At 43.7% G+C, this 23,171-nt stretch overlaps 1 protein-coding gene across 1 annotated transcript in view; it reads right to left on the bottom strand.

The window, feature by feature from the left end:
* The window catches only part of HMCN1 (hemicentin 1), a 166,762-nt gene that overhangs the window by 133,651 nt on the left and 9,940 nt on the right, over window positions 1-23,171 (bottom strand). The window contains exon 2 of the mRNA XM_053950663.1: window positions 2,089-2,159. Within this exon, the coding sequence (XP_053806638.1) occupies window positions 2,089-2,159 (71 nt within the window). The remainder of the gene's footprint in view (window positions 1-2,088; window positions 2,160-23,171) is intronic.

Raw genomic sequence — 23,171 nt, 5'->3', positions numbered from 1 at the left:
GCACCCTGTGCCAGGGCCTGCCCACCTTCACAGGCAGAATTGCTTCCAAACATTTAACATTAGTATTGTCTTTACTTAAATTTTAAAAAGTGGAAAATTTTCCATTCAGTACATTCAGTATTTCCTGCCTTTCTCTCCAAATTAAAATTAAATACAACTACCTCATGAAGCTTTCTGGAAAAGCTGAGGTGAGTGAAGCTCAGGAAGCTTTGTTTTCCCTTCAGTTTGAACAGGCCCACAGAAATACACAAAAAAAAAAAAATCCCAAAAAACCAACAACACTAAGGAGCCATTGCTGCCCAACTCCACGTTCTTATCACACTGTCTGTAAGAATGATTCAAAGGTAGTTACAGATGAAATATAGGTGATACCTCCTAAGCTGATCCTGTATCCAGGGAATATGTTCTTTATCACTCTGAATGTAAAAGGAACAGGGTCCAGTTTCTGCAGTGAAATGTACACAGCCAAATTTTTAACCTCATGTCAAATGTCAGCCAAAAGACCCTCCAACTGCTCTGTGACAGATGAATGCAAAACAAGAGCTGGGCTTACCCTGATGTTCAGGGAGGACAAGTTGAGCATATTTTGATTTAATATGTTTTATACACAAGATGCCTTGAAATATTTATCTTCATCTTAATTTTAGCTTTGTTCATTAATGAGAATATTTGGTCCATGCCCTTTCTCAAAACGAACCCAGCTCAAAATTTACTCTACCTCCACAACATCCACTCTTGCATCTTTTATCAGTATTTTGGAAAAATACTGGTAACAAACCTGTAGAAAATGTTTATATTTTCTCTACTGCAAGATGACCTATCAGTCCTGTTCAATTCATTTTTTGATTTCTATTCTGGCCCTTCACCAATACAATGGATGAACACAAGTCAATGAGAGTCTTCATATAGCAGAATGAGCGTATCTTGAAAGCAATTATGAAATATGCGATGATTAAATAATGAAATTTAAAATTAATTAGACAGAAACTTTTAGACAACTTGATTAGAAATGAAGAGTTTGAAATTCCCAAAAGCTTCACCTAAATCATCCACCTTTTAGAAAGAGCTGCGATTACTGTCCAGTACAATTGTTGAGGAAACAAGACATGAAAACTGGATGGAGTTTTAAAGCTTAAATTTCCCCATGAAGGAGAAAACTGCAATAGCTATTGTTTTCTCTGGATTTCAAACCTCATGCCAACTTTCAAAGTAATCTTCAAGCAATCTGTTCTTACAAGGATTATATCATGTGCCAGTTTCTGAGGGAGAGCCTGTCTGGAACTACTGACTCCAGCAAGGTTCACCACAGGTCAGAAGCATTTTCCTTGGTTAAAGACAGGACAATAAGAGCCTATGTTCTGTCAGTAAGGAAAACTCCACTGCAGTACTTCCTCCTTTCTTTCTATCACCCGAAGGAAGAGCTGGAGCTGGGTCAGGGCAGGGTCAGGCTGGAGCTCAGGGAAAGGTTCTTCCCCAGAGGGTGCTGGGCACTGCCCAGGCTCCCCAGGGAATGGGCACGGCCCCGAGGCTGCCAGAGCTCCAGGAGGATTTGGACAACGCTCCCAGGGATGCACAGGGTGGGATTGTTGGGGTGTCTGGGCAGGGACAGGGGTTGCTCCTGTGGGTCCCTTCCCACTCAGGATATTCTGTGATTCTAAGAAGCCTCATTACTGCCAAGTAATGCACGGCAGGGAAGGCAGTACCTATGGAAAACCTGATGGGTCTTACAGTCCTCTTGTTTGAATGGTGTTCATGAAATATAATATCCAAAACACAGTAAAAGCCATAAAGGTGTCTGTGGACAAGGGGCAGGACTAATGAAAATGCCAACTAAATGTTAGCATTATCTAACTATTCCTTCTTGTGTTATCAAACCGAGTCTCCACACAATGATGTGAACTAAGACAAAGGAATGAATCATAACCCTAAATTAGGATGAGCAGGAAGTTGACAGTTTGTGCAGGCAAAACGACAGAGGTAAGTGATCTACATCCTTATGAATGCTTGCAGCAGGAATATCAGCACAAGAAGAAGGATGGCATGAGCAAACAGTCTTTGCTAGAACCACATAGGAAACAAGTTACTCACCTGAACATAAAGTTCCCTAAGTTCAAATTGAAATTTCTTGGGATCTGTGGTTATTGTCACTGGACCAATTTCTAGAATGAAATACAAAGACAACTGAGTTATCCAAAGATATATGGTAGTAAAAAAAAAAAAGAAATTAAAAGCATTGAACAGAAAGAAATAGTAGAGAATGATATTCCCAGTACTGAAACCTGTGATTTCAAATCTGGTAACTTTAATATTCCAGTATTACCAATCTCTATGTGCCTTAAACATTTATAGGCACATAAAGCCTTTCCCCTTTGATTTTGATCAAATATTTTATTGTTCTTAGTAATAAAAAGGGAACAAAAATTCTCAGAACAAATGTTGCTGGACCAAGAAATAATGTATTTTTACAGGAAGAGGTTCTTTAGACTGGAGAAAACGAGGCTTTGGGAAAACCTCACAGCAGCCTTCCAGTGCCTAAAGGGGCTCAAGGAGAGTTGGAGAGGGACTTTGGACAAGGGCCTGGAGGGACAGGACAAGGGGAAATGGCTTCAAACTTAAAAGGTATTTGATATTGGGGAAGCAGCTCTTCCCTGTGAGGGTGGGAAGGTCATGCCACAGAGTGCTCAACGAAGCTGTGGCTGCTCCTGGATCCCTGGAAGTGTCCAAGACCAGGCTGGATGGGGCATGGAGTAACCTGGGCTAGTGGAAGGTGTCCCTGCCCATGGCAGAGGGTGAAACGAGATGAATTTAAGATCCCTTCCAACTTAAACCATTCCACAATGTTGTGATTCTAGGTAAACATGTAGATGCCTCTCTGGACAGAACATACATAGTTGGCTTTGCAATTTTACTCCTGTAAAAAAAAAAAAAAAAAAAAAAAAAAAGGAAAGAAAAAAAAGACATGTGGCACACCTCTTCCCTGAAAAAAAAAAAGTACCTCTGGAAATATCCTAGTGTGAGCCCTATCCCCACTCCAGCACATCCAGCAGCCAGAATGAACCAAAGCAGAAACAACTTCATTCATAGCATTTGTCATGTCTGGCTACTGAGGAAGGGCAGGACATCCAAGTGAAATTGCCTGGGGTATGGTAACAGCAGCACATATGTGTGCATTTCCCAATCCCATGGAGCTGCCCCTCACACAGCTGCCTTCCTGATTGGTATCAAATGTGATTCCAGCCAGCTGGTTCCTATGCCATGATTTCCTGCCTGTTCACCTCAATCTGCCTTGGCACCAGTGCCCTCCATTCTTTGCCTGGCCCAGGCAGGCATTGCTGCCCTGGCCGTGGGCACTCACCCAGCTCAGCAAGTACAGTCAGGGTGCTACGCCAAAAATCAATAAATAAACATACACACACACAAATGAAGAGATTTCTGCCAGCTGAGTGCTCCAAAGCACTCAAAGAGATCAGCTGAGTCCTAACAGAGCAAACAGGGCACAATTCTGCTGTCAGGGTAAAAGCCAAGCATGAAATTGCAACGGTGCCAATTTAATACAGCTGCAGCTTACAGGGAAGTGCTGCCTCAGCAGACCTCACAGCACTTTCCAAGCTCTATAAAAGTTAATACACACTTATCTTTCATATAACACAGACATTTTTCTTTTTTAAACAATCCAAAGTTTTATTTCACTGGAGTTACAACAACTGCCATAACCAAGGTCTACTCTAATCAAACCAGTATTTGCTGGGCAAGCTCTATTTATGGATGTCTTTTGGTTTAATTTCTTTGCAAGTCACCCACGAGATCACACAAAACCTTTCCTAGAACACTAAACTGTCCTTGGGGATTTTTTTTTTATGGCTGTGAGTCATTTATCTATGAATGCCATGTACTAAAATGTTGCACTATCATTAAAAGAGCCATTATGTTCCTTCACATACCTCATCCTGCTGTGCTCCTGCTCTCCCTGGCACTATTCTCCTTTGGGTGTCCTTTACAGCAAACACCTGCAATAAAGCTACCTCCAAATTGTTTTGCTTCCAATCTCCCTGTTGCCAAGCTCTGTTCTAAAGCACATCACTGACTGGAGTTTATCCATACAGTAACCTCACTAGCTTCATTATTCCCATCCATTGAGGGATTCAGTGTTTCAATCTAGAGCAATAAATCCTTTGGAAAGGCTTTCTTACCCTATAAAATAAAGATCTGAAAAGCAATACTCCTTCAGCTAAGTTAAAACAGCCCATCAGGTCAGATGGGCTGAGAACTTGGCCTTACTCCCCCATAGGCAGCACGGGCTGGCTCCAGCAGCGCCGATGCCCAGCAGAGCCTGGCCAGCTTCCTGCAGGATCAGGGCTCCAGCTGCCCTCTGCTGAGAGCTCAGCAAAGAGCTCAGCTGGGAAACACCCCCCGGGCCACAAAGGCATGGTCAGCATCAAGTGCTGTGGGCAGGAGAGAGCAGAGAGCCCCACAGGAGCTGTGCAGGGCAGATGTCCTCAGCTGATTCCACAACCAAGGCCGTGTCTGAATGGTGATGTTGCTCCTCCTCACCACCTGAACACTCACCAGCTTGTCCCAAAAAACCCAGCAGCTGGCCTTCACATACGGTTGTGCCACCAGCTTATGTGACCTGCCTGCCAGAAAACCTTTAATAGCCTTCACCAGCTTCAGTTTCTTTCATCCTCATTTGGTGACCTACAAGTACAGCCCAAATAAGGCTGTTTCACCAACACAGGTAAACAAAGACCTTCAAAGTGTCCAGAATATAAAAAAGAAAGAGCATTATGAGAAGTGATTTAAATTTACATAACAAGCATAGTTTAAACAGAATATTCACTCAGAAACTACACCCTGTAAACACACCAAGCAGAAGAAAATAATAAGCTTTTTACCTTCATTAGCTCTTTAGCTGAAGCTTCACATATGGAATACTCTTAACAGAATACAGAATCACAGAATGGGTTGGAAGGGACCTTAAAGCCCATCCAGTCCCACCCTCTGCCATGGGCAGGGACACCTTCCACCAGCCCAGGTTGCTCCAGTCTCTGTCCAACCTAGCCTTGGACACTTCCAGTGATGGGGAGGTGGTTTTCCATTCTCATGCTGCAATCTGAATCCATTATTAGGGACTGATATAGGAATATTTGGAACTGATTTGTTGTGGGGGTCTCTCCATTGCTCACTACTCCAAAACTTTCATGATCACCCAGAGGGAGCTGTGCAAAGGTAAAAAAGCTGACACAGCCCCAGAATGGCAGCAAGTCTTTTTGAAGCACCAACTCAATCCTCTGGCCTCACAAGTACAGTGTAAACATCAGCTCTTCCAGACTGACTCAGGAACCAACAGTCAGACACACAAACTGGTACCAGCCAAAAGGAAACGTTTTAAAGGAATGGCTGCACATCCCTGAGCAAAGCCTGGACTTCCAAAACTGAAATCACAGAAGTCAACGTGGCCACTGCGGCATCTGAGCTTGTACCTAAGCAATTAAACTATGACAATACATGACTGAGTAACACAGAGATCAAGGAATTTGATGCTTCCTTTCTGGGGCAAGTCTTGTAAAAACCATCTCATTGGTAAATAAGGAGAAAAGCCCACAGCCACCTAAGAAACTGGCCATTTCAAAAGGGCCTGCTGTTTTTCCATGGCGTTCTGCCACACCTCAAATGGCCACATGTTTATGTACAAGCTGAGCAGCAAGCATGTTGGGAAAACCACAGATTTCCCCATGACACACAATCACACATAATTACCACTGACAGTGATTGCAAATTTGGCACTCCCCTAGTCCTGACCACTGAACACATCTGCACCAAATGTCTGCTTTGGACGGCTGGGTGCTTTAGGATCTAGCAAAGGAATATGGAAGTCTTCTGCCTACCTCTCATCAACTCAGAACACTGGATTTGTTTATTCCAGAAGGAATAAGAAAGCTCTAAGTGACACATGGTAGCTGAAGGAATTTTGGCAGAGGTGCTAAACCTTGTGGAGTGCTCTCACCCACAGAATTCCTTCTTCTAATTCACAGCAAGGATGTTTTCCTGATTCAAAGCCATACCCAGAATTAAACCTAACTAACTAAAATAAAGCAAAGATATCGCCCTAAAAAGCCTCCACACCTTTGAATACTTCCAAAGAAATAAAAATTTCAAAATTATGACACTACAAATGAAAAAGTAAAATAGAAAAAAACAAAACCTCAAAGCCTACCACAGTATAGCAACAAATCCCTGACATTCAAATAACAATATTAATGTTATATTATATATAATACCAAAATAATTACACTATGTTACATTATATAACTACACTAATTATATGCTAATAAAAACTAATAGTTAGTATATTTAGTTATCTCTTCATAACACAGTATACACAGAAAAAACATGGGTGACAATTATCTTCCACATTCTTTTTATTTATGAAGTGGACTGACAAGTCTAGCACTGGGCTGTGGCAATTCTGACAGTTTTTGAGATCAGAGGATTAATATGGGTTTCACATACCCATATAAACAAATCCTCACTTGCCCATTGATATATGTGTGTATATGTGTGTGTGAGTACACGTATATCAAATAATTTTCACCACAAATGAAGCGATGCTCAAGGATTAGGAGTAATCAGATTAGACAGCTGAAATGCCTAAACCAAGATCCCTGCCAAAATAAGCTGGTGTACAATTATTCCCTAAGAGCCATTTACTAAGGGTGCTGGGCACCGAGGTTTATCTGATTTAATGCTCTTCTCAGAGAAAGAACAGAACTCTATCCAATCCATTGCAAGGCTCTGTTTGTAAAGCCTCTGAAGACCTTTAGAAACAGCCACTGCCAAGAACTCAGAGAATAAGAACAATGGTAGAGCTGCTCCAGCCAGGCTCCAGCCAGCTGTCCAGCCTGAGGGCACAGAAGCAGAAACCTTTCCAAGAGCAAATTGGGTCCTGCAGGCTCTTCCCTCTACAAATCCCTCATGAGCTGCCACTGGAAGTGCTTCACAGGGTTCTCCTTCCCCTTAAAGAGAGAGTCATCACACAGGTGAGACTACATAGAAGAAAACCACTTGTAACTGACATCTCATGATAGTGAATAGTTTTACTCATCACACAGCTGACAAGTACATGCACACAGGATCAGAAGCTGTTTTTATAGCATGATGTTTTAATGCACCAAAAAATGCTGCTCCATTTTAACTGATTGCAAATTTCTGTTGTAGACTACCAAACCAAGAAGTTGACTCCACCACATAGTAAAAAAGACCAAACTTAAAGCCTTGTGCTTCATGCTCTGATGTGAAGGACACCCTCAACTCCCATTCAGATGATGGGAACTGTGTGGATAGAAACCTTGATGAATTTTTCCAGGAGCACAAGGCAGCACTGGAGATGCTGCCTACAGCCATAAGCCCCCCATGGCTAACACAAATCCCATTGGAAAGACCATCCCAATGGATTCAGGGAGCACTGAGTAAGGCAAGAGGCTTAGCACTAGAACATGAAATAGGCTACTTAAATTTTCCTCCTAAATGATATTTCCTCATGACTCAGCTGCTTTCAGATTCTACCCTGGCTATAATGAATTTTTTCAAAAGCCCAGAAACTGCAGTGAGCAACTTTTACCAGAGAGAAATGAGCCAAACCAGCCCAGCAAGCTCACTTTTCGTTAATACACTCACTTTTTTATTTCTTAAATAATTTTTCAGCCTCATGACTTATGACTACTAAGTGTTAACAGCAGACAGAAAGGAGTCAGACTGCTCACAATTTTTCACCCAGTTTTTCACAAGTTGGCTGTTCACAGACAAGCCAGACAGATTACCCTGGGAATTGCAGAGCCCTACTAAGCAGCCCAACCCAGCACCAGTGGAGCTGATGAAGCTCCAGCCTCACGGATGGCAAGGGCCACCACCCTCATGCATCAAACTCTTCACCTCAGGACAGTGGCCAGAGCCTGGCTGAAACTCGGTGACCAAAGATCTAACACAAGTTTTACTTGCAATTTGCCTTAGCAAGTGCCACGTTTGTGTTGTTATTTCCCATTGTTTTAATAGTTATGAGCTCATTACTTTTTTTTTAAAGGAAAATAACAATGGCAAAAAAAAAAAAAAAAGCATTATGCATGCTTCATTTCTTGGAAAAGAAAGCTCACTTGGAGACCCAAAGTGGATAAAATCTATTATTCTCATCTTTTGTCTATTGCAACAAGCACTAAGTTTAGTTTACAAGCCTCAAGTGCAGTTGTCTAAAAGTTATTAACCACATGCAGTAAGAAACAATAAAAATCAGGGACAGATTTGCCCAGCACACTGTTAACTCCACCTTCTACAGCTACAGTCACAAACCACAGCGTGTGCAGAGTAACCTCCTCTACACAGAGATGGTTAAAATAAATCCAGATTTGTTACAAATGCTCTCTTAATGGGTGATGCACTTAACAGTCTTGGAACTTCTCAAACCCTATGCATGAGTGCCACATCACATAAACCAAGGAATCCTAACTAAAAAAACTACTCCCTTAGGCTGGAAATGAGAAAAAGATAGCTTCAATGCAATAGAAACACAGGTTGATTATTATTCTGAGGAAGTAATCCATCTGAACATCTCCTCTAGCTCCACTGCAAGGCCAGAAGTTTTTGTCTATTGCTGGGGCACAGCTATGGGCAAAGAGATCAGAAAACTTGAGTCCATGTGGTTCAGATTTAAAGTAATGACTTTAGTGGCTATTAAATGTCCTCAAAAAATGACACAAAGCAAGTTTTTTTTTCCTTTCTGGGGACAAGCAAACATAGTGAATGCTGAAATCTGGAGCAGCCCCACCTCAGCCTTTTGCAGAGCCCGGAGGTCTGTTCCCAGCGGGGCCACAGCGCAGTGTCTGAGCTGACTCTGCTGCCTCTGGCCAGCCCTCCGTGGATGGCTGCCCAACTCCCAGCACACAGCCACGGCTGGCAACTCGGCTGACAGGCCCTGAGAGAGGCCAAGGGCTGAGCGAGCCACGGAGATTATGGGAAGCTCTTACAACTAGGTGGTCCCTGACATCCAAGCCTTGAGCTGGAGCTCCATCCCAGCACTGAGTATGTCCAGGACTGTGCTCTCCTGCATCTCCTGCGTGCCCAGAGCTTTGGGGTTTGTGCTTGCCCGTCCAGCACTGCCACTGCTGCAGGCGTTCATGGGGCTGCTTTGCTTTTCCAACAACAAAAGGCACGAGCAGACGCAAGGGGAGAAAGCTTTGAGCAATTTGCTTTACTCAGCCTACAGTAAAGGACAAACAGCTGATAAGGACTGCAGACACAGCTTCCTTACTGTCCAGCCTGGGAGCAGCGCTGGATCCCAGGGCTGGCCTGTGCTCCCAACTCCCACTGAACATCTGAGAAGGTCATCAGCTCACTTTCTGTTTGTGTTTATTTCCCCTTGTTAACAACAGGCTGAACAGAGTAAAACTCAGTTCATATTGCTCTTTAAATTCTTTCTCCAGACTGAACTCCAGTTCAGTCCAGGTCTATTTCTGTCTCATCTCTGGGTCTGTGTATTTTGGCACTGCTCCTTCTCCACTTGTAACAGCACTGGATAAAGAACGTGCACTGAGGAATTGGGCAGGAACAAATGCAACTACCCATTTCACACTGCTGCTTTCAAATCAAGAGGGATTTAAAACACAATTTTAAATTCACAATTTATACTTAATATTTCATTACAAAATGAACTTATTTACTGTGACATCTAGCATGATTGATTTTGAGCTGCTGTCCACGCTGCTGTCAGCCGGGAATATCTGAGCTCCACCATGGGGAGCCTCCTGGCACTGCAGGGTACCACAGCCTCATCCGTAAAGCTCCTTCTCCTTCTTCATGGAACTCAGGCTCCCACCGTGTCCCCAGGTGTATCTCATCATGCAATGGCTGACTGGCAAAAAAAGTCACAGCTTCTTTTATTTGCAGGATAAATTAATTCAATTACAATAGCTAATTAAAAGCTTCTTCTGCTTGGAAGATTATATGCCTGGATTACTTCCTTCAAAGAGATTTGGAAGATCCTTGGAGAGAGCTACCTTACTGAAGCCAAGTCAACTTTCTGATCTTGAGACATCAGCAAACTGAAAAGCAACTGGCCCTTTCCTACTGCAAGTGCAGCTGCCTTGCTTTTCCAAAGGATATGGAACTACAAATGCAATCAGAACCCACAGCTATAGAAAAGCAGACCCTGTAAGCAAATAAAGTTACCATCAGCAACCCAAACATCCTGGGAGCAGGATAACCCAGTCTTGCTCAGTCTGGGATGAGGGGAAACATTCTTCATCCCCATCATGTAGCACAAACCAAAGTCCCAAGGCAGGAACGGTACTTAACAGGGGTAATTACCCCCCAGTTATTAATAAAGCAGCAGTCAGTGTTTTCTTCAAGAAGCCATTTTCCTAAAAAGCTTTTTGGAGACCATGGCACTAATCCATCAGTCCTTAAAACTGCCAAGAAACCATGGGAACACAAGGACTTCCCAGAGTATGTTCCCATATTAAACCTATCCTGCTCTTTAATAAGCTTATGTTGTGGTTTGCCTTCACATGGTAAAAGATAATTTTATTTTAAATCATCATAGAATCATAGGCTTAGGTGGGAAGGGATCTTAAAGTTCATCTAGGGGTCCATCCCTTGGGCAGGGACATTTCCACTAGCCCAGGATGCTCCAAGCCCTGTCCAACCTGGTCTTGGACACTTCCAGGGATGGGGCAGCTACAGCTTCTATGGTATCCTGTCCCAGGGCTTCCCCACCCTCAGGGAACAATTCCTTCCTAACACTGAATCAATGCTGTGCTCTGGCAGTGGGAAGCCACTCCCCCTTGCCCTGTCTCTCCATCCCTTGTAAAAAGTCTCTCTCCATCTCTCCTGTCAGGCACTGGAAGGCCACAGTGAGGTCACCGCAGCACTTCTCATCTCCAGGCTGACCAATCCCAATGCTTTCAGCCTTCCCCAGAGGAAAGGTGCTCCATCCCCCTGATCCCCTTGGTGGCTCTCCATCTGACCATAGATGCCCTATGGTGTGTTTGGTTTAAATGGGTCTCTGGAGGTTTCTTTGGCTGGAGGGAGTTACATGGCCTGGGACAAAAGCACCACTGTTGGATATGAAGCTCAAACACAGTGTGGTAAGTTTTCCCTAAAAGAAACACAAAAAAGTAAAGACTGAGCTAGAATCCTTTCAGATGCCAGACACAATCCTTGAAACACTAATTAAATTTTGCTCAGCAAAGTATCAGCAAACCACATAATTATGCAATTAGCCCTAAACAAAGGGAAAAGATGGACATTAAACACAGACTACCTACACTTGCATAATTCAAGCACAACTAAATAGAGTCCCCTCAGTTTTCATACCAAACTACCTGTCTCTCAATAGAACACAAGGAAGAAAGAAAAAAGTTTAATTTTGAAAATTCTAGGAGAATAAAACCAAGGTTCTAGGAGATGACCTGCGTGTGCCTGCACACATATACATACATGTGCATGAACATCATCATTTAGATACTCAAAAAGGCTTTAGGATATATCCAGCTGCCATCCTTTGAGAATGCAGATGTCCAAACATAACAAAACTCAAGTAATCTGACGCCAGCTGCTGGGAGAAAGAAGTGTCACATTCAGTACAAAATTCAGATATTCTGCATGAGATTACTCTGTACCTAAAATATTCTTTTATTTCCTTTTTACTACTAGAAATGCATCTACCTTCTTTCCAAGTAACTGACAGAGTTTTTATTGATTTCAGTTAGAACAGACACCAGCTCCCATCCAAGTATTCCACTATAAAGTGAATTGCTAAAGGATTACCAATGTAAAACCATTAGAAACCCCAATCCTATCCTTTCAGGCATCACAACTGTAAATTCAAATCTCTGCATCATTCCAGCTAAGTCTCCACTTCACAGAACTAATCCATGTGCAGCTGACAGAACATGGAATGTTACAGCAGATAACACTGTCCGTGTGCACCAATTATTCACTCTGACAATATCCAACTGGGAATATTATCCCTAGGGCTCTAACAAGGGTCCAGTGATGCCTCAAATACTGCTGTGAATAGAGAGGCATAGATTAGTTGAAATTAAAACACCCATTTAAGGATGTTCAAAGAAGGGCTGTTACTCGTGTTCCAGGTTAACATGAACTTTCTGGTCTTTTTAAACATCTATTACTAACTTAAACAGTGAAGACTCTAAATAATTCACTTTCTATTTCTACCTATCAGACACATTTCTTACTCCTGGTGAGGCTCTGTTTGAGAAGTTGAATCAGATTATTTTTTTGAGGTGCCTTCTTACCTGGGCTGTTGCAGGACTCTATTGTACAAGAAAGCAGTGGGAAAAAGAAGCAGAAAATAAGACTGCAAAATAGCTTATCTGACAGAGCCAACCCAGGAAAAAGAGGATACTGAAACATTTTAGTTCTATTTTTAAAAATATGTGGTTTGGATTGAAATGCCTATTTAAAAAGAAAGATATAGCAAGTTTTTCATGGCCGGACGAGCCTCTCAAAAGCTTCATTACAGCACTGTTTACTTTGGTAACTAGCGAGTCAGCTGGAAGCAGCTCTCTCCCATCCCTTCACTTTTGCCTGTATCATTTGTAATTGTGTCATTTTCTAAATGGCACCAAGAAAAACATTTTTAAGCAGAAAGTGTTCAAGTAAGGGATAAAGTTCTTGCGGAAGTCTAGAGAACCAAGGCTGAGAAACTGGAACGTTCACCACAACCCAGGGGAAGGGGAAAGGAGTCGGGCCAGGCTGAGCAGTGTCTCCACACTGCCAGAACAGCTCAGTGGTGACAGTGGTCTCATGTGTCTCTTTGCTCTCCGTGGGCCACAGCAGTCAGAATGCCTTGCCTCTGGTTTTTCCCAGCTGAGTCTGGCCCAGCAGCACACACAGGGCTCCCTGGCAGCTCTCCTCCCTAAGACAGGCTGCAAACCCTGAAGCTGGGCTGCTGGGAGCCATCGACACAGAGTTACAGAGGCTCTTCTCCCCCCTCGGCAGCACTACACTCACTTCATGGTTTTATTCTGCCAGGAGAACTGAAAACCAGAACTTCTCCCCACAGTAGTCACACAAGCCCTGAGAATGACTGTTTGGTAAATGAATCCTGGTGCACAGAAGTCTCACACTCAGTGCTGCTGAGGGTCTGGCTGCAAGACACACATCTTCAGTTGTCACTTTGGAAAGGGAATCTGCACATTCACTGACTTACGTAAACCCTGTGGCATGTAAACAATCCCCCAATCCATGTCTAAGCATCATTTCTGCCCACAGTCATTTGTCATATAAAACTGACATCTCAGTCAGGTAGCAAAACACCTTATAATAGAGAATCATGGAATCATTTAGGATGGAAAAGCCCTCTAAGATCATCGAGTCAAACCACTGACCCAGCACTGCCAAGGCCACCACCAACCACGTCCACAAGTGACGCATCCACACAGCTTTTAAATCCCTCCAAGGATGGTGACACTTCCTTGGGCAATCTGTTCCAATGCTTGTCAAACCTCTGAGAGAAATTTTCTTAATATCAATTTAAAGCTCCCCTAGAGCAACTTGAAGCTGTTTCCTCCTGTCTTATATAACAATATAGTTTTAAATGTCAACTGAGAAAACATCAGAAAGAAGCCCAAAGCAGGAATAGCCATGCACTTGTTCAGGAAGAATTTCAGGTTGCTTCTCCAGCTCTGAAACAGCAGCTCTGAGGGCTCATCACCAGCAGCTCAGCCAAGAACTGAGAGCATGTCATTGTCTCAGTGTGACCTGGATCCATGCAGGACTCATAAAATCCTAAAAAGCTCACCAGGTCCTTTCTTCAGCATCCTTCAGAGTCTACCTAAACCCTCAAGGCTATGAGAAGTTTTCAAAGCAGATGAGCTGCCCCAGCAAGCTGAAGGACTTGCCCTGAGAAGCTGTGGCTGCCCCATTCCTGGAAGTGTCCAAGGCCAGGTTGTGCCCCTTGCATGGGACAGCCAGGGACGGGGGACACTTGTCCCTGGGGGAACATGGTAACCCCTCACCTCCAATCGAGTTGTGAGACGGTCTCCACCAATGGACGATGGAGGAAGGTCAGCTGGCAGACTTTGGGAGGGGCCAAGTACATATAAGAAAAATATTAAAATATGTATGACCACTCATAAATATTCATGCTGCTGATGCATTTTCCCAGGTGTGTAAAAGGCGGAGCCACCATTTTGTGAACGAGCCCCTGGCATCGAGCCACGCTTCCAGCGCTGTCCCTTTTGCTTCGTCTATTTTTATTAGTTCTCAATAAAACTTTTTATATCTCATCCCCACCCAGGGTCTGAGTCGTTTACAACAAGCTCCCTTACAACCACGCTGCCTTTTGCCAACTCCTCTGCGCAAGCAAGAACTCCGGGCAGCTCATTACAGCAGGATCCACGAGAGCTTAACTGGGGGAGCTGCTAATCCGGGCAGCTTTGCCCAGCCTTGTCTGCCCAGCAGCAGAATCCCAGCTGTGCAGATCTCTATCACCTCCCCACATGGGCCCAGTGCCCCTGCACTGACCCACAGGCACAGCACAGCCCACGGGACACTGGGACACCTCACAACAACAGGAGCTCAGTAGCTACAAGAAAGCTGTTTCAGGGCTTTGGAAGAAGGAAAATAAACGGCATCAGAATATTTCTGCTCTTGATGCAGGTTTCAGTGCTCAGTAGTTTTTAGGAAGCTTTGGAAGAGAGGGAAACATTAAATATTATCTGTGGGTTGTAAAATTCCACGGAGTTTTACTAGTGTAAAAATGCAAGCATGCTCCAAACTAACTCAAAAAGCAGATGTGAACAGGGAGGGAGGAAGGAAAGAGGATGAGAACATTAACTTTTTTGCCCTAATCAGCTAAACAGGAATACATTAGGCAAAACCTTGTTTTCTGTTCACTCATCTTGTAAAATTTGTTTGAAATAATGCCACTATTTATGTTTAGATAGAAATTAATTTAGACTAACTCATTTGTCTTGAACCTTGTATTTCCCAGTTTTACTCTCCATCTGGCCTAGTCCAAACAGACTGGAATGTACTCAGTTGACTACTGGAAAAACATGGAACTCTCACAGGGCAATGAAATAATCGATTGCTAAATAATTACCAAATTTACTCTAAAAGAATGATTACAGTTTAAAAACGGAAGCATTTACCATGATGATTGTTTTCACTAAACTTGTTCAGCCTGTTTATACAACACAGAGCACAAAGATATCTTCTCTGGGGAATTTGGATCTGTGAATATAAAGCCATCAAGCTCCAAAAATCAATGTTACCACCTGATTTGCACTGTTTGTGTAGGTCAATCTAAAGCATATTTTCTCAGGGTCTGCATTGTGTCTGGAAGAAAACCCACTCTCTGAACTGGCAGGTCCTTTCAAATACAGTCTGACAGCTCACACTGGATATTTGAGGTGGTCAGGTCACCACTCCCCTCATGAGTCAACAGAGCGAAGGGTGAATGCTAATTCCTGAGCTGCTGCAGCAAAGTATAGTCACTGAGGATGCCACCAGTGAATGGCATGGAATCATGGAATGGCTTGGGTTTGGAAGGGACCTTAAAGCTCATCTCATTCCACCCCCTGCCATGGCAGAGACACCTTCCACTAGGTTGTTCCAAGCCTCCCCAACCTGGCCTTGGACACTTCCAAGGATCCAGGGGTAGCCACAGCTTCTCTGAGCACCTTGTGCTAGGACCACCCCACCCTCACAGAGAACTTCTCCCCAGTATCTAATCCTGCTTCTGGCAGTGGGAAGCCATTCCCCCTCCTGTCCCTCCGGGCCCTTGTCCCAAGTCTCTCTCCAGCTCTCTTGGAACCCCCTTTAGGCACTGGAAGGGGCTCTCAGGTCTTTCCAGAAACCTCTCTTCTCTAGGTGAACTCCCACAGCTCTCCCAGCCTGTCTTCAATCCTTCCCTTAGAGAGTGGTCCTGTCTTTACCCCGCTGTGCTGCTCAGTGCTCAAGCTGCAAACTCTCTCTGTCTCCCTGCTCCAGTGTCTTAAAGACATTCACAAACCAACACAGAATTCCTGCATACACTGAGAGTCAAGGCAATTTTCCTGAATATGGTGGCCAAACAACAAAGATTGAAAGGGCATCACTAATTCTTTAAACAACAGCCCGTTGGGCAGGCTCAAGGCACCATTTTTTTGTACCAACTGCCCACTGGAATGGTCACAGTGAAGACTGTCATCTCATGGAATTCAGGAGCTATTCAGGTACAGACATGGACAGTCATCCAGTCTCTCCTGAAGATCTTTTTCAGGTGTCTGCAGTACAAAATGGTATCCAAATGATTAAGGCGGGATGGCTAAGGTTTAAATCACCAGATCTGCCAAACGTCCCCTTTGCTGCCAGAGGAAAATCTTCAGGCCCCACTCAGGAAAACACTTAAGGATATGTGAAAAGGGTATCAAAATCAACAGAACATATATAAAAACATTCCAAAGTGTTTTGCTTAACTTTGTGCCTGAGATCTCCAAACTAAATGAGGTGGCGTTTCCCATCTCCTATCCCTTCTTTATCCCTAGAGCTGGGGCTGGATATCTTGGGCAGGATTATTTATCATCACATGAATGTAGCAATACTATACCAGCATAAGCCCAACTGCAAAAATGTTAAGACAAATGTTACGGATTAATTCTGGAATGATTACGAGGCACAAGACCCCACTGTGCAGCTAAACTACATAAACACAGATAAAACTGTCCAAACTGCAAACCTGACTAATAAACCCTATTTAACTAACAGAATAGCCTAGATGAAATTCCAGCTGTCCTTCACACATGATAAATTAAAATACTCTGTAAGAAAGTTCAGTGTACACTTCAACAAAGGAAATATCAACAAAACCAGGAAAAATTCAATTCATTTCATTCTCCGAAGTCACATCTCACATTTACTGAGCCCTTCCAAATGTTATGTTGCTGATTAGCAGTAATGCCTTAAGGTACTCTTTTTTCCTTTTTTCTGATCTTTGGAGTTAAAAACTGCTTTAAAACATCACTGAGGCATATAATTCTTACTGAACGATAATGTCGGGGAGCACCCTGTAATTTGAAACACTGCACTTCTAATGGACAAAATTGAGTCAAGTAGGAAAAGCAGGATGGATCCAGATCCCAGCCTGAGCACAATCAGTCTTCAAACAGGGCTGAAAAAAATGAAAACCAGCTGAGCTAATAAAAACCAGACCCTGCTTAAACAATCTTTCATCAAGTAAACTTCACCTATGTTGTTACTCTTGGAATTCGGTAAAGTAGGAGGAGCCAGGAAGGTCTGAAGACAAGATGAGAAAGGATATTTCTGAAGGATGTAATATTTAGCAAAATAAGATGGCAGACAACCAAAGCCAGACTCTGAGCTCAGTTGTACTGGTGTAAATCCAATCGAGCATCACTGACTGTAATGGAATTACTCTGGATTTACTCCATGTTAACAGAGATCAAAACTTGATCAGAGACAGAATATCAAACTGGGAAAAAAAGGCTTTTATATCTACACAATGGGACATTTCATTGCAAGTAACTAAGCAAGTGTTTAATGCTTAACATTAAACAACACAAGGTGAGATGGACTTGGGTTATCCCATAAATACCCACAGCCAAAATTTTCTACAAAGCAAAGTTTTATGTACTTCAAATCTACCTCTAAGCAAGATTTATGCAAATTAATGAGTTCATTCAACACATGCTTCACTTATTCAGGGGTTTTCTTATTTGCTTGTTTTGTAAAAAGGACAGTTTGAGATGAACCAAGACTCATCCCCACAAAGCAGGAATGCAACAGCATCTCTTCAGTTGCCTCCTTTCCAGAAAGGAATACAGACTCCTACCATTTGCTAAGCTGCAGCTCCAGCTCCAGACTGTACTGTATACCTCTAGACTGGGGAGTATTTCTGTGCCTTCCCTCTAAAAAATGCCCCAGCCACAGGTACACATCATATTGGTGGCTGTGCCAAACCACCAAGGCATTAAAAGATTTGCTTGATGTGGTAAAATTGCCAATTCTTCAAAATGCCATTTAGCCAACAGTCATTATTTTTATCTCCTTATACCATGGCTCATTTGGGTAACAGAATGACATTCAGATCAACTTTGGAAGGTAGAGAAAGAGCCAACTTTTACAGCAATGACACGATCCCCACTTTTCACACCCTAAGCATGAGCCACAGCAGGAATATTGAGAACAAAGCTTGACACACAAAGCCTCATTTTCCCCCCCTCTGTCAGCATTCACAGAGACTGTCTAGATTCTCCCTCATATACAGATCCCATGTAACTCAATCCTTCCAGTTCACTAGCGCTAGGGATGCTCCCTCTCTGCCTGCTGCAGCTCTGCCAGCTAAGCCCACTGCCAGTCCTGCTGGCCAGAACCACCACAACACAAGCCATCACCTCCTCTGCTCAGCCCCTGAGCGGCTCATGCACTCTAATCAAGCTCCCAAACTAAACGAGTTTCTTCAACCTCTGCTAACCTGGACTGTTTGGGAATGAATCTGGAATTGCCAAGCAGCACTCATGGCTGGGGATCAGAAAAAGCCATGACCTTAAAGAAGAGGGAAGCAGGAAGCAGTGCCAAACAGTAATTATTTTGTCCACTAAAGTTACAACTTTAGGAAAGTGTAACTCGACAGATTCAGCACAATTTCAGAAAACAAAATATCAGGGTCTGTTGGTCCAATTTTGACCCAAAACAAAATCTACAAAAGTACTCACTCCAATGGCCAACACATGAAGTGGGAATGAGATGTGTCCTAGCAACCAGCCTCATTCAGGCTGAGGCAAACACCACCTGCCAGGTCCAGAGAGGGGATTCTCCCCTCAATTCTGCTCTGGTGTGACTCCACCCTCAGCACAAGAAAGACATGGAGACATGGACCTGCTGGAGAGAGTCCAGAGGAGGCCTTGGAGATGCGCCCAGGGCTGGAGCACCTCTGCTCTGGCACCAGCCTGAGAGAGCTGGGGGTGTTCACATGGAAAAGAGAAGGCTCCAGGGAGACCCTACAGTCCTTTCCAGTGCCTAAAGGGACTCCAGGAGAGCTGGAGAGGGACTTGGGACAAGGACTTGGAGTGACAGAAGGGATTGCTCTGAGCAATCTGAACTAGTGCAGAGTGTCCCTGCTCATGGCAGGGAGCTGGAACTAGATGGTCTTTGAAGTCTCTTCCAACCCAACCCATTCCATGATTCTGTGTTCCCTTGCACAAACCTTTTTTTGGGTAACACAGCACCTCTTTCAGAGCAAGAATATATTGCCTTTTGCACCAGCACACTTCACCACCAGGATCCAGTGTGTATAAGCAAAAGATACTCCAGACTGCCAAGAAATCTTGAGATATGGAAAGGAGTACTGAGAACGGACACTGAACCTCAGAGGGAAAAGGGTCAATGGAAATTTTGAGGAAGTTATGGACTGAATACAGAGACGAAGATAAAAAGATGAGTAGTCAGACTAGGAAAGAAATGAAAAGAAGGAATAAACATTTCAGGGAGAAAAAAGTAATTTGTGGTTTTGTGGTTAACACAGAGAACTGTGACTCAGGGGTAGGTCACATGAATATCCTGTGATTTGATTCAGCTTATGTAAAATTTAAAAAGGGAAAGACATGACCAAAACCAAACAAAAAACCCAAGACACACACAAAAAAAAAAATTAACAAAACAAAGCCAACCACACAGATATCTGAAATGTCCTAAGACACTGAAAGGTAAGGGTTTAAGCAGTATGTTGTTGAATCAGGACTAAACAATCCTGGCCAAGCACCACTGCCTAAGCACCTTGTTACGTTCCCCAAATGCTGTAGGAGAGCAGCCAAAATGTTACCCCAGCCAGTGCACACCATGTCTTATTTCAGCAAAGTACCAGGGCATCACCAGGGACTTGGCCAGGCCTGTGCCACACCCTGGATTCTTGTTGTGTTTCTAGCGCTCAGGCTCTGGTACATGACAGCAATTAGTGCGCACAGGGATGCTAAAGATCTCTAATTAAAAATCACACCACTATTGTATTGGTGTAAGTAACAGAAAATGGGAAAAGATCTGCCCAAAGATGGGCAGGATCACAGGTTCTCTGCCTGTGTGCTCCAGCTATTGCTCTTTTACCTAAAACTGTGTGCTTGCCCAAACATTTCCCCTGTTCGCAGCCGAAAAACCTGGCTCTGACACAGTAGCTTGAAGTCACAATCTCATGAAATACAAATTAATATGGGGGCATAAAAGAAATTACAGTACTCCTAGCTGTCCCAAGACAGATACCATCATTTTTCCTGCACAGTTTTCCTCCTCTTCTTCTGTTCCTCGCTAAGTTCCAACAGCAAAAGCATACTACTCAAGTGAACTAAGACCTCACTAACTAAACAAAAAGCTCCATCCTTTGGAAAACAGACTCGGACATACCATTGCGGAGCTTAAGTGAACTCAGGAAATGTTTCAGAGATATTCAGCATCCCCAGAGACACTTCACTTCAGCTCATGAAAATACATTGGTGTCCAAGGCATGAAAATTACAATGGCTTCCTGCTGACCACCCCAGCCCCCGGGCTAGGAATCTAATTTAAACAAGCTGGCAGGAGTCCAGCAGTAACCTACAGTCACAGCTCAGAGCTCCTATCCCAAGCAAACAGCCCAGACATTTAGCAGGGACTACAGCAACACAAGACATTCCTTCATTTTCATTCCATGCTGCAAACCCACCCCCACTCACTCCACTTCAGCAGCATTTTTCCAGGCTGAGAACTGGGGTACTGTTCTGCTTTGGTTACCTCTCTTTGCTGAGCAAGCTCTGCTGGTTGTAATTTATCCTATGAAGTTGATATTTGGCTCCACTATGTATCAGGCTACATGAAATTGGCTTTTAATGCTGCATAATATTCATTCACTGTACCTGTATCACACACTTACTGGCCTATTCCCAAAAGCGAGTGGTAAGGAAGCCACTTTCAGTTCTCTCTGGTGGTTTGCCACATGCTGGCTCGCTGTTTGGGAATATGTCACCTGCAAAAATGCATACATCTTACCAGTAATGCCTTGTAGACTGAAATCTAGGCTAGGAATGTTGTAGGAGAAGGGCTACGACTTGGCAAAGTGACCAGAGTGAAGAGGAGTACCAAGGGTGCCAAAGCAAATCAAGATGGAGGAGCACAGGGATACAGGACAGTGCGTTACCGTTGCTGCATGAACACACACGGCCCGCTTACGTTTGCAGTACACAGCACAAGGCACATCCCAGCCCTCGCCTGGGAATTGTCCCATGGCACTATCGGCCTCGGAGCTGCCAGTGTTACTCCTTCAGCTGACACAGAAGGGGTCTCCCAAAACCCAAGGTTCAAACCCTGCCAATAATCTGTGGAGAGGGCAAAGAAGGTGCACGAGCTCCTGAGCAGCCCGTGATCAGACACGCACCAAGGCCCTTGGCAAAGCAGGCTCGCAGGAGCCCTCAGGGTGTGCTGGGGCTGCCCAGACAGGGGCTTTCTTCAGCTGCTGATGGGAGACAGGGAATCACCATGTGGGAATAACCTATTCCCCCCCCCCCAAAAGCCCTTGGTATCCATGTGGTAGGATGAAAACCTAGGTGTGAAACAAACCTCAGGGACTGTTATGTGGACAGTCAGCCCAGTGCAGAATGTTAGAAAGCAGAAAGCCTCTTAATTAACTTCCTATGTTCTAAATTCAGGGCTTTGATTGAACTAACCTTTGCTTCCTCTACAGCCAGTGAAAGCAAATGAGATCTCCAAAGAGTATTTAAAAATTCACAGGGGATTAATTGCTCCTTAAGGTGCCAGTTTCATTTTGTGATTTATAGAAAGAGCCTCTAGGTCACCAGCCCCTCAGCTGAGAGTCTTCAGCTAAGTGCCTGAAGTGAACTGTGATTAATCCTGTACTCAGTGCCATGGCTTCATGTATCTTGACATAACATGATCCCATCCAAGCGCTTTAGAAATATGAAGTCATTGTGCTTCTCCTCTGGCAAAACCAATTACCAAAGAGTAGGTTGCACATGTTCCTCAAAAAGCAACAAAGGAAGCTTAACCACAGACCACAAGGGGATATGCTTCACCTAAACCATTCTGATCCCCCTTAAAAATGGAACACTGCAAACAATCCCTTTGCAAAATGCAAATCTTGGACCCAGAGTTCACCAAACAACAATGGCACGGCATGAATTCATTGCCAGCATCACTGAAGGATCTCGTAAATCTGATCTCAGAGCAGCACACCTCAAACAGGAAATCCTAAACACCAGCAACAGTTATAAAAAGCACATTATGTTCAACAGTGTAAGTGAGGGGTAAAACATTCTCCCTGGCTGGAGTAATGAAGCACAAAAAAGCAGCCAGCCCAGAGCACATTTCATTGAATCCATCCTATTCCTTCTAACAAAACTGCTGATTACCAAGTCATGGTGAGCTGATCAAGTAACACCATCACTCTCTTTCAACAGAGAAACTGTTTTGCCATTTGCAAACTGAAAAACATATGTTCTTAATATTTCCTCTGATGCATGTGTCTCCTTCAAAACCGAAGTCACAGCATATGCCAACAATTAAATCATTGACTGGAAAATATATACCAACTGGCATCTGAGGGCTCTCTGTCTAAAGGGTTCCTCCTGCTAGGCTTTAGGCCACATTCAAAGTCCATTAACTAAATGAAATATCTGCTCCTTTTCCGTAGTCCTTAATCTGGTTTAGCCAGATCCTCCACTGAGCAGAATCCACAGTAGTATGAATTCCAAGCAGCCTCTGATACGCACACAAAGGATAAAGCACAAGTAAGAAAAAAGATGACAGAGACCTCAAGTCACAGAATTACAAACTACCCTGAGTTCGTAGGGATCCACAAGGATCATCCACTCCAATCCCTCACCCCACACAAGACACCCCAACAATCCCATCCTGTGCCTGAGAGCATTGCCCAAAAGCTCCTGGAGCTCTGGCAGCCTTTGTGTCATGACCATTCCCTGTTTTCACAGTAGAGGGGAAATAGCTCTAAGGTTTCTAACAAGTTGGTCCAGCAGGATACAGAATGAACATTGCATGATGCATTGAAAGAAAATCACCAACCCAATACAAACTCCTTTTGCTCCTCATTGGTTAAGAAAAGCTCAAACACAACTTGTATCAGCCCCCCTCTGCAGGACAGGTACAGTTCACTCTCTG

The sequence above is a fragment of the Vidua chalybeata genome, chromosome 9, assembly GCF_026979565.1.
Source record: "Vidua chalybeata isolate OUT-0048 chromosome 9, bVidCha1 merged haplotype, whole genome shotgun sequence".
In the NCBI taxonomy this organism is placed as follows: Eukaryota; Metazoa; Chordata; class Aves; order Passeriformes; family Viduidae; genus Vidua; species Vidua chalybeata.
This window is presented reverse-complemented; position numbering and strand designations above follow the sequence as displayed.